This window comes from Tetranychus urticae, chromosome 2 (assembly GCF_039701765.1).
Source record: "Tetranychus urticae isolate SD_2017Ah chromosome 2, NJAU_TeUrti_SD_1.0, whole genome shotgun sequence".
Taxonomy (NCBI): domain Eukaryota; kingdom Metazoa; phylum Arthropoda; class Arachnida; order Trombidiformes; family Tetranychidae; genus Tetranychus; species Tetranychus urticae.
In genome coordinates, this window is record NC_142959.1 from 21,985,514 (window position 1) to 21,999,779 (window position 14,266).

At 30.9% G+C, this 14,266-nt stretch overlaps 1 protein-coding gene across 3 annotated transcripts in view; it reads left to right on the plus strand.

The window, feature by feature from the left end:
- Positions 1-14,266, plus strand: part of LOC107368955 (homeobox protein cut-like) — a 95,960-nt gene that overhangs the window by 63,890 nt on the left and 17,804 nt on the right. For 2 of the 3 annotated variants that reach the window (XM_089268364.1, XM_089268363.1), the window contains exon 4: positions 10,133-10,924. In XM_089268364.1, coding sequence (XP_089124490.1) covers positions 10,718-10,924 — 207 coding nt within the window. In that variant the 5' untranslated portion in view covers positions 10,133-10,717. Of the gene's footprint in view, positions 1-9,129; positions 9,710-10,132; positions 10,925-14,266 lie in introns of those variants that run through there. The other variant, XM_015936853.3, reaches the window with a different exon arrangement.

Genomic DNA, 14,266 nt, shown 5'->3' on the forward strand with positions numbered 1-14,266 from the left:
CATTCTTTTATTATTTTCATTCCATCATCTTCATCTTTCTCTAGTTTACTCATCTTCTTACAAGCAAAATTATTAAACTCTATTAAAGGTTTAATAGAATCACCATCAACGCTATTAGTTAACCTTCTTTGGATCAATTCCTTTTGCGATATTAATATCATTATCATGATAATAATCATAATTAATATTATTAATAACTTATTTACATGTTAAATTGAGATTCCTTTATTTCTGTCCGTTTCCTGGTTCGCCACAACATTGATGGACAATCGATTATCGATAAATCTTCTTGAAAAGAAATGAAACTTCAACAAATTATTTCCAGAGTCAAATGAATGTAAAATGAAAACAACTTTCAATGTCAGTAAACAAATGATGATCTAATCTTAGAGTTGTTAGGATCAATCACCTTCAAGTCTTCATCACTGTTTCATGATTAACCAATTTGTTGTTATAATTATGCGAAATAACTGATTTTCATGAACTTTTCAGACTTGTTTATGCAATCAAAATAATCAACTTTGGTCGACAAAATTATAGCTTTTATCTGATCATCAAATTACAGTTCAATAAAGGTTGGATAACATTGAAAAAAAACGATGTTCCAGTTGTTACATTTGAAGTGTGTGTTGCAAGTGCAAGAATTGTTGCTTGCCATGTTATTTAATATCTTGATAGGAAGAAGAAGAAGAAGAAACGATAAACAAAAATATTATATAATAATAGGAATAATAATGGAATCTATAATCGTTTATTTATCTTGTTCTCCCTCTTTACTTACCTATTACTCTTTCATGATCACATTCAACTTACCCTCAATAATTTTGCTCTCATCATGATCACCATCATTATCATCTATTTTACTCCCTCTCCTTCTCGTGCTTCTCTTCTCTCAATCATGAAGATCATATTCCATCACAAGGCAAAAATTAAGATGAAGGAGGATGGTGAAAAGAAGGAGTGAGATGATAGGAAGAAACAAGGTATTGCTATTACATGATATCGCCACATTCCTCAATAGCCTGGGTATAAAAAATGAGATGATTTACACCGTTAATCACTTTGTCATGGGAAGTTTATATTATTATTATTGTTGTTTTTGTTGTTGTTGTTGATGATGATGATGATGATTGTGATTTGTGTTTTACATTGTGTGGTGAGAAAATCTGTTTTAATCCTGTAAACATCACCCACACTCTTGTTGTTGGCTTCATAACCAATCTCCTTTTTTCATCCAACCTAATGGGCTGTGAAATCGACTGAAGAAGATGAAAAGCCAGGTTGACTTGTGGCAAGGAAGAGAGAGAGAGGAAGAGAGAATGGAATAAGATGAAAAGATGAAAGGGGAACAAGATTATTGAGATGGAAAAGGGAAAAGAAACTATCAACATGATGATCATCTTTTAGTACAACAATAACATAGTAACCTTGTAAAAGCTCATTTTTCAAGCTTTCCTCTGACACATGAAAATCTTTATTGAAACTCTTTTTCACCATACTTTTCATCTTTTCATTCACCAATGAATTATGATTTAAATTTTTCACTTTATCCAAATTTCATATTCAAATCAAACATTGATCACCTTAAGCTTTTCACGTACAAAGGCAAAAATGATCCAATTTCAGTTTTCGCTTTGTTAAGGCTTCAAGTTTCACAATTGTCAAGCAAATCCAAATGCACAATTTTTGTACACAAAACCTCAGCTAATTGTTCGAATGGCAAACTTCGATTTACCTCAAATCCAAACAAATCTAGATCGATAAGAAATTATCAAATATTTCTTTTCTTGAAAAATTTTCTTAAATCTGTGTAGTTGCTTGATAACTGTTGATGTTAAATGTGCTGTTAACCAAAATAACAGTTTACTTTCATTTTACCAGCACAGAGTGAAGCTTTGATGTGAACCAGGAAAACAAGTGAATACATTTTTCCTGCATTCACTTGACTCAGTTTTGTTTCAAAGTTTGGATCAACTTAGAAGTACAAATACACAAGATAACTCACTTTTTATTGAAATTAGATCGATATTCATTTGATTACTAACTTTATTGGTTTCTTTTGCATTTGTAGTAACGGCAAAAGATGAATGTAACGAATGGTGACATTGACTAAAAGTTGATCTTGATAAACCTTTTACTGTCTAAAAGTTGCTGCACAAACATGATCGTCTCATTTTGCCTGTTTAACGTGGCAAAAGTATATTTTAAAAGGTGAAACAAATGATGACAATGATGATAACTTTGATGACTAAAAGTTGCGTTAATTGTAATAATGAAATGTTCATCTTTTAACTGAGAAAACCATTTAAAATCTGGACATTTATCATTTAGCCAAGCAAATAATAAAGAGAAAGAAAGAGATTGAGAAAATGGAAGATCATTAAGGTACACACATACTGTTACAGATTAAGAAAAGCCCAAAAAAAAGGTAAAATAAAAACATCAAATAACATTAGAATCAATTGAAATGACAGATTATTGAGAGAGAGAGAAAAGGTAAAAAAAGAAAATCTTCTCTTTACTTTGTTCCACCTTTTTCCTCTTCTTCATGGTTCTTTTCATCACAATCACCATTATCCAATTGAAACTTTGGCTGCCAAACCATTACCATTAAACCATTTTATCAATAATAATAACGTAGCTAATACTAATAATAGCTAAAGGAAAATGACTATTTATCAGAGTTTCAATTAAATTGATATTAAGACCATCAATTGGTTATTATCAGACCAAAATTGAAACACTTTTTTAAACTTACCCTTGAGGCCTTTAATGACCTTCATAAATACCTTTTTCAAAGATGGCAAATAATCTGTAATTGAGCGAGCAAAGAAGAGCAACAATTGATTTCACTTTTCCCTTTACCTTGAAGGTAAAGTTCAACGTCGAGGGCGTCAATAGCGTCACTTGTTGAAGACGGTAAAGAGAACCTTATTGATGTAAAGATTTTTTTCATTCTCTGTCAGATGTAATGCAATTATCAATCAATTATCTGAATAATTCAACACACCCAACACATTAGATTAACATGATAAATGTTCAACTTGATTGCAAACTTTACTATCAATAAAATGTCAATTGAATTTGCAACTTTTTTTGCTTTCCAAATGAATTTTTCATGTTTACTCGATTGGATGAAACACTTTGCCAAACTCGTTTTAGATGAATAATGTCAACCGATTGACCTTTGATTATCGTTGAAGATCTGCCCACACTAATGACTGGTTTAGTATCGGCCTTGGTATTGAATGATTAGAAAATTGAATAAAGAATTTAATCGATTTTCATCTTTTGTGGAATTATGATGAATGTGAATTATCTGAACATCAAGTCGCCTCAATTGAAATGATTTATCAATGGTAATATTACCATTAACAATATTATTATAAACAATGTTTTTAATGATAATGGTAATAATAAAGGGAAGGAGAAGATTATTATTTCGTGATTTCAATGTTTTGTTCAGTTAATGGAAGAAAATTTTCTTCTTCATCTTCTTCTTCAGGGAAGAGAGGAGAAGGAGGAGGAGGAGGAAGATGAGGAACCTAAATTTAAAGTGGTTAACCTGTTGATGATGAAAGGTTGATAGTTTTGGATGATAATGAATTCAAGGTTAGATTGATTTGATTGAGAAGAGAAGAAAAAATTTGTCCCGATTTTTCAATCTTTTTTCATTGCTTTATTTGCGCAAAAAAAGGTGAAACATGAGCACACCTTGAGTTCATGTAAACACTGAATTTTGACCAGAAAAAAGAGAATATCTTTTTGTCATTTTTTTCTCTTTTTTTGTCTAAACTTGCATTCTACAGTAAATTCTGGCCCATTTCTTGTTCGCCTCTTTTGACTCATTCTGTACCAATATCTCTCTTCATGTTGAACAAGTGAATGATGATGAGGGAAGTGATAAGAGGAAAGGCGGAGGAAAAGTTGATTGAGGCTTGAGTTTGTTTCGTTTTGGGAAGCAAAATTGATTTTACACAGTTCATTGATTAATAGGTAAAAGTGTTCAGCTTCTTCATCATTTACAACATCAACAACCTGAGGCTTGCAGTTTTCAGGATTGATTTGTGGTTACAGGATTGCTTGTTAACCTTGCTTCTTCTCTTTTCACCATCTTTCCATCAAATCCAACAATTTTACAGTTTTCTCTTATCATGTTCATGTAATGAAAATTGATTCTTTTGACTGGTTTACCTTTATCTTTACATTTGACAAAAGGCTAAACACTTGTTGAATGTGCATCTGTAAAGTCCATTTGACTAACCTCTTCACTCATGACGATGCTGAGAAAAAATGAAACATTTTCAAGTTGATTTACTTGGAAAGGCTCAAAGTTGTGAGAAAAGTTGTTTGCATAAGGCGAACGAGTTTAAACAATTGATAATGAAACGGACCAATCAACATGTAAAAGGTTTGGAAAGCTGAAGGTTAATCAAAACTGAGCCGATAATTAAAGTTAATGACAATCGTTTAGCAGTAAATGTAAGGAGGAGGAGGAGAGAAGAAGAAAGAATTACATCTTTTTTTCTCTTCATCTTACACAGGATATTCTCACACACAATCATGATGTGATGAACAAAATGAAACTACAAAAAGGGCCATTTAATGCACGTTATACTTTGCATAGCCACCATGGTTGTTGGTAAATTAATGAATGAATTAAGTTTGAAAGAGCACCAGAAAGAGCCGAGAGTAGTGGGAGAGTCGGTGAGATCGTGAGTAAAGCAATAATAAATCAATGTTTACACTTTTATCATTTTCTCTCTCTCAATGATTCGGTCAACTGATTATCGTCAGGTAAATAATGAAACGCGAAAGGTGAACATTTTTCTCCCTTAAAAACCTCTTCTTCTCATTAAAAACATAACACTGATAATGATACTGATTATGATACTGTGATTGACTCAAGTTTCAAAGGTTCTCATGCTATCATCCATTTCATCCATCTTTCCCTCTCTCACGGTGTTCCTACTATTTTCATCATTTTTGAATAAAATTATTATTCGCAGGTTCACTGAGTTTTGGTCAAGAATTGCCAATCAAATATTGAATGAAAACTGTCAATTTTTTGCAGTTTTGCAATTTACCTTCAACTCGACCAACAGTGAAACTTGAACTTGCAATGAAACTTTTGCATTTCATTCAACTTTTCCATTTTCTCAATCAACTCATGAATAGAAATTAATTTTATCAAACAATCGATTGATTAACTTTCTTCCCTGAAAACCACAATAAAAAAGCAATAACTTTTAATAGCCTTACAGCAACCAATCAACACATAGGTTTACACACCTTTAATTGTTGCTAAACAGTAAAAGTATGAAAACCAGTCTTTAGGGTTAACCTTTTTTTCCGTTCAACTTTTCCAATTGTTTCAATTGATAGCATCATGGCAAGAGCAGAAAAGCCAAAAATTGGATAAAAAAGTATTTATTGAACTCAATTGCCAATTGTTTTGCAAAACACTTTTATCCTGAAATCACGTTATCAGCTTAAATTGTGATTAAAATTAAGATCAAGATCAGAATCAAGTTTTCCAATAGCGAAAACAAAGTTGCAAATTTGATTTTTTATCACAATTCAATTGCAATTAGATTCGCTTGTCTTTTCCCATAATTTATTGAGCCAACAATTAACGCTAATCACCGATAGCAGTAAAAGAAACACAGAATCAAAAACAGAATTTCAAATTTCCAAAATAAAAAATCATTTTCTCTGTCAATAACAAATGCAATAAAAAGGTTGAAAAGATGTTTCTCATGAAATTGTGAGATTTGACAATGATCCGCCTTTTGAGAGGAGCAAAAAAAAGTTGATTCATTTTTTGGTGAAATGATAATCAAGATTTGAAACAATTATTTGTAAAACTATCATTTGGACAATAATTTGCGTTTCAAGAAATTAGTTATTCCAAAGACCATGAGATTTTGAATTGTAAACACTTAGTACAGTAGTAAAGTTGGGTGACCTTTAAGGATAATAATAATAGTAATAATTTTGTGAATCAAGAGAAGAAGAAAAAAATGAAACGAATAACAATGAAGTAAAGTGATAATGCTTATCAGTGGTCTTCTTGGTTCTTAAAAAATCTTTTCAACTATTATGATTATTCTTATATAATTTGGGTCCTCATCATTAGACGAGCCATCGTTGCATAACCAATCTCAACTCTCTTCTCTCTTCATCTTCGCTCTCATTCTTGTTATTAGAAGATGATCATCATTTCTTGCAGGGAAAAGAGATGAGAGAAGGCAAACTGTCCACATTTAATGATGAATATTAACTCTCTCTCTGTCTCTCTCAATAGACTCCTTTGCCCTTCTCTCCCAATCGTTTGATCTTCTTAAAGAGACGATGGTCAACCAAGCAGAACAAGAAAATGACCAAGATTGCTCTTCATAATCTTTTTATGTATCTATGTATATGATTTCCTTCATCATCATCATCAGTTGCCTTCTCTTCCCTCCTCCAAGTCCATCAAAAGTCAGGTCATTTTCATCACCAGTAAAAACGCAGTTTACCTTGATTTTTGTCTCCAAACTCTTTACCATCATTGCTTCCCAATTACTATTCTAGACGATGTTAAGAATAATAATAATCATAATCACAGTAATAATAATAAAAGGCTGAGATTGTCTCACACACCAAGTCAGATAATAATGGCTGATAATAAAGACTTGGGTCAATGTAAAGGCGATCTCTTTTCTTGGTGACGTTTGTCTTGTTTCAACAAATTGAACCTCCAGGGGTTATTACACATTATTATCATGAAAATGAGACAAATCATCATTATTGTAAAATTGGTCAACCATGGAAGAAGAACAACTTTGATTTAAAATTTTTATATAGATTCGCAACTCTTGAGTTATTCAATCAAATATGTAGAGAAAGTTTTCATGTAATAATTCTCTCTTTTCTGAACTTCTTTTGTGTCGACTGGGCAACACTGTTGTTGATCATTTGAGCGTTTACAGCGAAGTCAGTGAATCGCGGTAAAATGACAAAACTGCAAAAATGATTGAACCACACCTTGGAATTGAAAAATTGACAAAAAAAACATCATTTTCCTCTGAATCCATTCAATAAGGTTTACTCCTTTTGTCATTGATGAAGGCAACAAGTGAATCTGAATGATTATCAAAAGCGATGCCTTTTTCCGCTTTACCTAGTTTTTTATTTCCATCATTCCTGTCATCATCTAGACTCATCATCATTCTCATCACCAATACAGAGAGGTTCAGTATTGTTGCTAGTTAATTGTGTTCGGGTGGAGATTCAATTCAATGTTGCCTTTTCTTGTTCAACTACAACAACGACAAAACAGTCGGAATGATTGGTTTGATCACTTTTCATTCTCATTCATCTATTCATAATCATCAACCCTGAACCAATCATTACAGCCAATCTTTTCCTATTTACCATTATTATCATTATATTTATTTCATTATCATTCTTTACCTGTGATTTCTTCTTCATCTCTTTCTTATTGACTATTTTTCCTCTCTTAAGGATATTTACCCCTAACCTTGAGTCAATGTGTAAGAACGAACGATGGCGAAGAGAAAAGTTTTAATGCGTATTGAAAGCGGAATTGAAATTTTATTGTTCCACACCCACTCAACACACCCAATAATGTAATACAATTGAACGCCCTCTACCGTTTGATATTAAGATTCTCATCATTTTTCATCATTAACCATTATCATTGGAAAAGAAAAGGAAAAAAAAGTTATTTCCAAACATTTCTATTCACCATTCAGTTTTAATGGTTAAATAATTGTTTCCAATTTAGATATTCGTTCATTCGTTTTACATGGCAAAAAAAGCGAGAGAAAATAATTCTATTCAGTCTTGACGATTAACTGATTGTAACTGCAAATCATTTGAAAGAAACGATTGTTGATATTGCCAATAAACAAAGTATTTAAATGTTTCAAATGTTTCAAATTCGGATGAGAGATAAAAGAAAAAAGTTGCAAGAAAAATGCTAATGATGACAATAATGAAGTCTTTTCATGAATTGCTACAAAAATTGAAAAACATAAACCAATAAACTTTCATCATTTTCATAAGCAACAATCATCAATATCATTATCAGAATCATGATTATCTTTATTTCTTTAGTATCTTTAGTCGTCATCCACCAACATAATCATCTTCAAGTTGATCTTAAGTGAGAAGAAGAAGAAAAAAAAAGATTTTCTCAAAAATCATTTTCTTACCTTTTTTCACTCTCCATTGAGAGATAAAAGGCAGAAATGATGAGACACTGTTAATGACAAGAAAAAATAGACGACTTTAGGATAATGATGTTTCAATGATGATGATGATAATGATGAGGGTCCACTAGGATAGAGGGCGGATAAAGAGTCAGGCCAGGTCAATTGATCGGTTCTTGGCGTCTCTCTCATTCCTCCCTCTTCTTTCATTCTTATTGCTTTTTACGCATTCATTTCTTACTCATCATCTTGAATCTCTTTAGCCTAAAGGTACAAAAGTCTTTACCATTTTCTTGGTCTTTTCTAACAAAATAAGATACTTTTTGTGTTACCTTGATAATGATCACTATCATCATCATGATCATCATCATTTTCCAATGATGAATAATCACCGATGCGTGGGATTTCAAAGTTAATTAAATTCCCTACTTTACATCAACTTTAATTTAATTTCACTTCTTCATCTCTTCATCTCTTTCTCTCTGTTTACCAACCAATTTGCCACCAAATCAGTCGAGAAATTGATTGATTAAATTGGTTCAATCAATCAATCAACAAAAGATGAACAAACGTTGACCAAATCAACATCAACATCAACAAAGTGTTAACAATTGTAATTACAATGATAATGATAATCAGATTAAAGGTTTCAATGAAAGATAATCTTTAACAGTTAAAGAGAGCGAAGAAGAAAAACTCTGAGAGCAAAAAACTGGGCAAGAAGATGATGATGATGCGTTGAAAGTCTTTGAATGAAGAAGAAGATGAAAAGAAGATGAAAGAAGATGAAATGATGAAAAAGGCTGAAAAAAGAAGTTATAGGTTCATTTACTTTTCCATCCAACAATAGATGGCGTTCAACAGAACTGGTTTTGTTGAGCAAGTTGAACATTTGAAAAGTATCTTTCAGTGTAACTTCAACTCTAACTGAGTTCACATCAATTGATATTAACGTATTTTGCTTGTTGAACCATTTTTTTTGTAAACTTACAAACCAGCGCAAAAGGACTCAACTAAATGTAACATTTGCCAATTTTAATGTTTTTTTTCAACTTTTTATTTTCCAATCTCTCTTTTACAACTCAACACAATTTAACCAAAAAAGTCATCCTTTTTAAGAATCAATTGAAATATCTTTTTGCGTTCATCATTAGATTATCATCTCATCATTAAATTATTATCTTCAGTGTGTGTGTATATTTCATTCATTACTCTTCATCATTGTTTCTACACTTTACTTCATCAACTGTTGTTTGTTAATTGATCAACATTGTGTACTTTCAATGTCTCTCTGTGTTCCCATGTTTTCCCAGTGTTTCAGTGTTTATTGAACAAGCTCATGTGGACTATCACTTGACAATTAACCAACATCTCTCTCTCTTTTTTGACTGATGTTGATTTGATGACATTTATTAGCTTGTTAAAGCTCATAAAGTTGATAATTACAGGGAAAAGCTGAGAAAATGGAGAAAAATCAAGTAAACCAATTGGTGAGAATCTGATTGCAATAATTACAATTTAATGATACAAAATGATAACCATTTCCATGATTATCAAACAGTCTCTTTGATCAACTTTGTCTTGACACAAAATTTTTATTGCTATTTAATTATTTCCATTTACATGATTACCATTTACCATTAGACTTGAATCTTTATCATAACTTTATCTCTCTACATTAATAGCAATATTGTAATAATATTTAATAGCAATAAGCAAACAGTAACAAAGCAATAATCATTATTCACCTTTTATTATTATTCATTTTCACAGTTATTAATGTTAATAATTAGGATAAAAACAGTTGTCGATAAATTGACGATTTTGTTTCCATCTTTTTCCAACATTTATTGTTATTCACCTTAACTGTTTGTTTGCCAATTGAATACTTACCTTTCTCTATCTCTTCTCAGGTAGCAAAGTGATCTTTTGTAATCTTTTGGTACAAGAAAAAAAAGTGAGCAACAAAAAGCAATCATGTTATTAATAAGCGTAATAATTGTTTAATTATGATCATCATCAATTTGGATGATTGCAAGAGAAAAATCAAGTGATAATTCGAAGGAAGAAAATCATATTGATGAGAGGAAACAAAAGACGAAACATTTCTGCACAATCTATCAACATGAGCCATTATCTCATTACTGGGTGATATAAATGTAACAACAACTAGTTATTTTATATTATTGATAAATATTGATAATACAACAACAAATATCAACTTGTGATTTTTCAAGTCAACATTTAACTAACATTAACTTAACATATTCAACTGAACGCTGTTTTGGACCAAGTTTCGAGAGAATCTTTTGCAATTTTATTTTTTCTTTTTTCGTCTTCTTCTCGAGCTCGAGTAACTGTTTGCAACTCTGGCTCGAAGTAAAGATCTTTCAATTGACTGTAACGTCAAAAGTAACGTAAAACAGACTCATCATTTTAAACGTAAAAATCAACTTTACCAACCTCGACATTACTCGTCATTGAAAGGTGAAACAATCATGGAAGCCTCATCAAGCCAAGCAGCCTCACCGCCAACAGCTTCAACAGCATCGCCCAAATTGGCATCATTATCATCACCAACATCTAATCAAACTTTATGCTCATCATCATCATCTTCCTCTTCATCCTCATCCTCTTCATCACCAACATCAAATCAATTAAAATCGCCTTCCACCGATAACATTCTCGCACAAAAAGAGAAAGAGGTAAATAGAAGATTTTTTTTTCTCTCCAAAAAGAAAAACCTTTGAAAATGAAAAATTTGAAACTTTTTTCACTTTCAAACTTTTCTTTCATGAATCAGGGAAAATACACAAAATTGGAATGAACTTTTTTTTTCTTTTAATAATTTTCTCCATTTTACCCATTTTCTCACAATTTTTCGACAAATATTGACATTTGATTGAATCATTTTGCATGATTAAACAGATTTCGTCAGAATGAATAATAAAGTTTCCATTGTTGAGTCAAAACTGAGTTAAACTTTACAACATTTTCCTCTTCGCCATTTACCAATTAATCACAATCATCTTAGCAATCCCAACATTTCATGACATAACGTTCAATCAGAACATATAACCCTTTTCATCTAACACGATAAAATACTCATTACTCAACTATCATTATTACAATAGTCTAGTCAACTTCAACTATCAGCTAATTAAAAGACACAAATTGAGGTCAAATTTTGTCATATTGAGTTTATTCCAAGTCAGCAATAGAAGAGCAAAATTAATAATTACAACAAAAATCGCAAAATTATCATCATTCAAGTTCAAGCGAACAACAAGAAAAAACTAAACTCTGATCTCAACTCGAAAATCAAATGAACCAATGATAATTTACTTACAGTAACCACAACATTGGTAACAACAAAAAATATTATTTACCTTTCAATGTTAATATTTCATAAATGATAACTTTATAAGTTGATAATTTGAAGGAGAAGTGAAACCTTTAAAGGTAAAACCATTGACAGGTTATGATAAATGTCTTAGTTCAACTTACCTCCATTCATATGTAAATGTCAAAATAATCCATTTATCATAATTTTTCATTATTGTTATCGTTGATAATATTATTGTAAATCTGAACAATCTTTTTCTCGTCCTTTTTTTTGTCAAACATTGAATACAACTTTTATTATTGTTATAAAAAATAGCTGATAAGTTGAAGCAATTCAAGTCTATAAAAGGTCTTAATCAATTCATAATTGAACAATTAACAATAAGTGTGTCCATTCAATGTCCAGGTTTCGCTTCTTTTCGCCTTTTACCCACAAAAGTAGAAGTTGATTTTTTTACGCTTTGCATCATTTAACTCGACAATCAACTCAATTCTCATTATCGTTAATGATAATCATTTCATCATTGAAATTAGTTTGCAATTGAAATTATTCCATTGAACATTTTTCTATTGTAATTATTTTAATGATGAGAGCTTTTGTTAGCCATTATTAGCCTTGAATTGGCTATTAAGAAATTATCCAATTTAATGATTACTCTGATTATTTGGACTGACAGTTAGTCTCGATAATGTTTTATTAGCTTTAGTTTCAATCTTTATCTTCATCTTCAGTTTTGCTTAACTTTGCTCATTTTACCTGATTATAATCAATTAAAGTGAATAAATAAATAAATGTTGGTGTGTGTGTGTGTTGAGGTAAACCTGATCAACCGGACTTGGGGTTAAGTTAGATGCTTATTGATGCTGTGAAAGATGAGAATAAGAAGTTTTTAAGAAGAAGAAAAAAGTTTCCATTACATGTTGATAGATTTTCATTTGGAATGTGATCCATTTTTTGCAGCTTTCTTCTTCTTCTTCTTCTTCTACTTTCATGATAAATCTTTCAATAATTATGAATTAAAACCATGAAAAATCATCATCATTATCATCAACAACAGCTAATAAGAGTAAATACAACAGAAGTAAACAGTTAATAGAATTAACCTTTTTTCTTCTTCTTCTTCTTTCGATTCAACTTTTTCTTCCTATTTGTGTTTTACTGTCCACTAATAGTTGATGCGTTGGCAGGACAACAGTTTATTCAATTTAAAAGGCTTGCGGCTACAAAACTTGGAATGAATCAAAAAATCTTTTCAATTTTCTTGGTTTTATTTTTATTCCAACATTAACTTCAATCGCATTAAAATTCAGGTTCTTTACTTTTCATTTAACCTCTTAATTCAAACCATTCCAACCAATAATACAGATAATAATCGTTACATTATCACTCATTATTAAACTATTGATGCAAAAAGTTTCAATCAATTAACAAGGTTAATCTAAAAAAGAGTCAAAATTGGAATGCAAAAAAAAGTTGATCATCAAAAAGACAAAAAAATTGAAAAAAAGTCGTTTTCCATTTGGCTAATGTAATGGCTAATGTTTCAAAAAACAAAAAACTTAATTAAAATCAAAGACTGACCAAGTTTGAGATACCCTTGTAACTGACCTTGTCAACGCATTTCTACTTTCATTTCAAGGTAAATGGTCATTATTAGTCTCTTTATCAACTTTAACCAAACAACAATATGAAAGGCCATTTGATAATAATAATCACATTACTATTATTTATTATCAAGGTTGTGTTTTAGACTCGTTATACTTTTTATTTTTCACCCAAACCATTTGACGGGCAATTAGCCACAATTGGCGTTAAGGTGGCATATAAATCAAACATAACACACATTGAACAGCACAAGATATAAACAGTGGAAAAGCTTTTCAAGTGTTGAGCAACATGAATGACGGTCTGATTATTTTTTGTTATTTCATTTTTGTCACTGAATCCAGGCTAATTTTATGATAACATATTGTGTCCATCATTATGTTGATATTTATAAATTTATAGATGTTGTGAAGAAGCAAAACCGTCAACCTTAAATGCTTTTCAATTTCAATTGTAACTTTTTCTGCTTCAGTTTGGACACAATTGACCGTGTTTTCATAGTGTAGGCACTTTGGCACAAAAGTATCATTACCTTTTCTTCCCTCTTCTTCTTCTTCTTCTTCTCACACTGATTTACATAAAATTGACCTTTTGGTCCATCTAACCATTTATCGACTTAAACAGATTGACTTTTGGCTCTTTTTTTTGTATTCTGTCCGTTGTCCTAATTTAAACGATTTAAAGATTAAAATGTTAATGATGCAACTTTTTTGCTTTCCTCTCTTTAGCCATCTTTACGATAATGTTCATGTTGATCATGTTGATCATGATGTTAATGATGCTCTCTCTCTTGCTTCTCTGATTTACCTTTAAACTGTCAGTTTTGTTATCATCATTAGGGTTACACAAGGTTCATCTTTTACTCTGTTAAATACTCTTAACACGCTATCACTTTTGTACTCTCAACGTGTTATTATTGTTGGTTTCAAATGTTGAGCTCTCAACAAGAACCTATATTCAGTAGTAATATTATTATAATAAATGTTTAACTTGTTTTCAGTTACTTTACGAGCTCATTCATGAAGAGAAAATGTTTATCATCATCTTTCAACGAATAGTTACTTTGAGACGCTTTCTTCTTCTTTTTTTCACCATT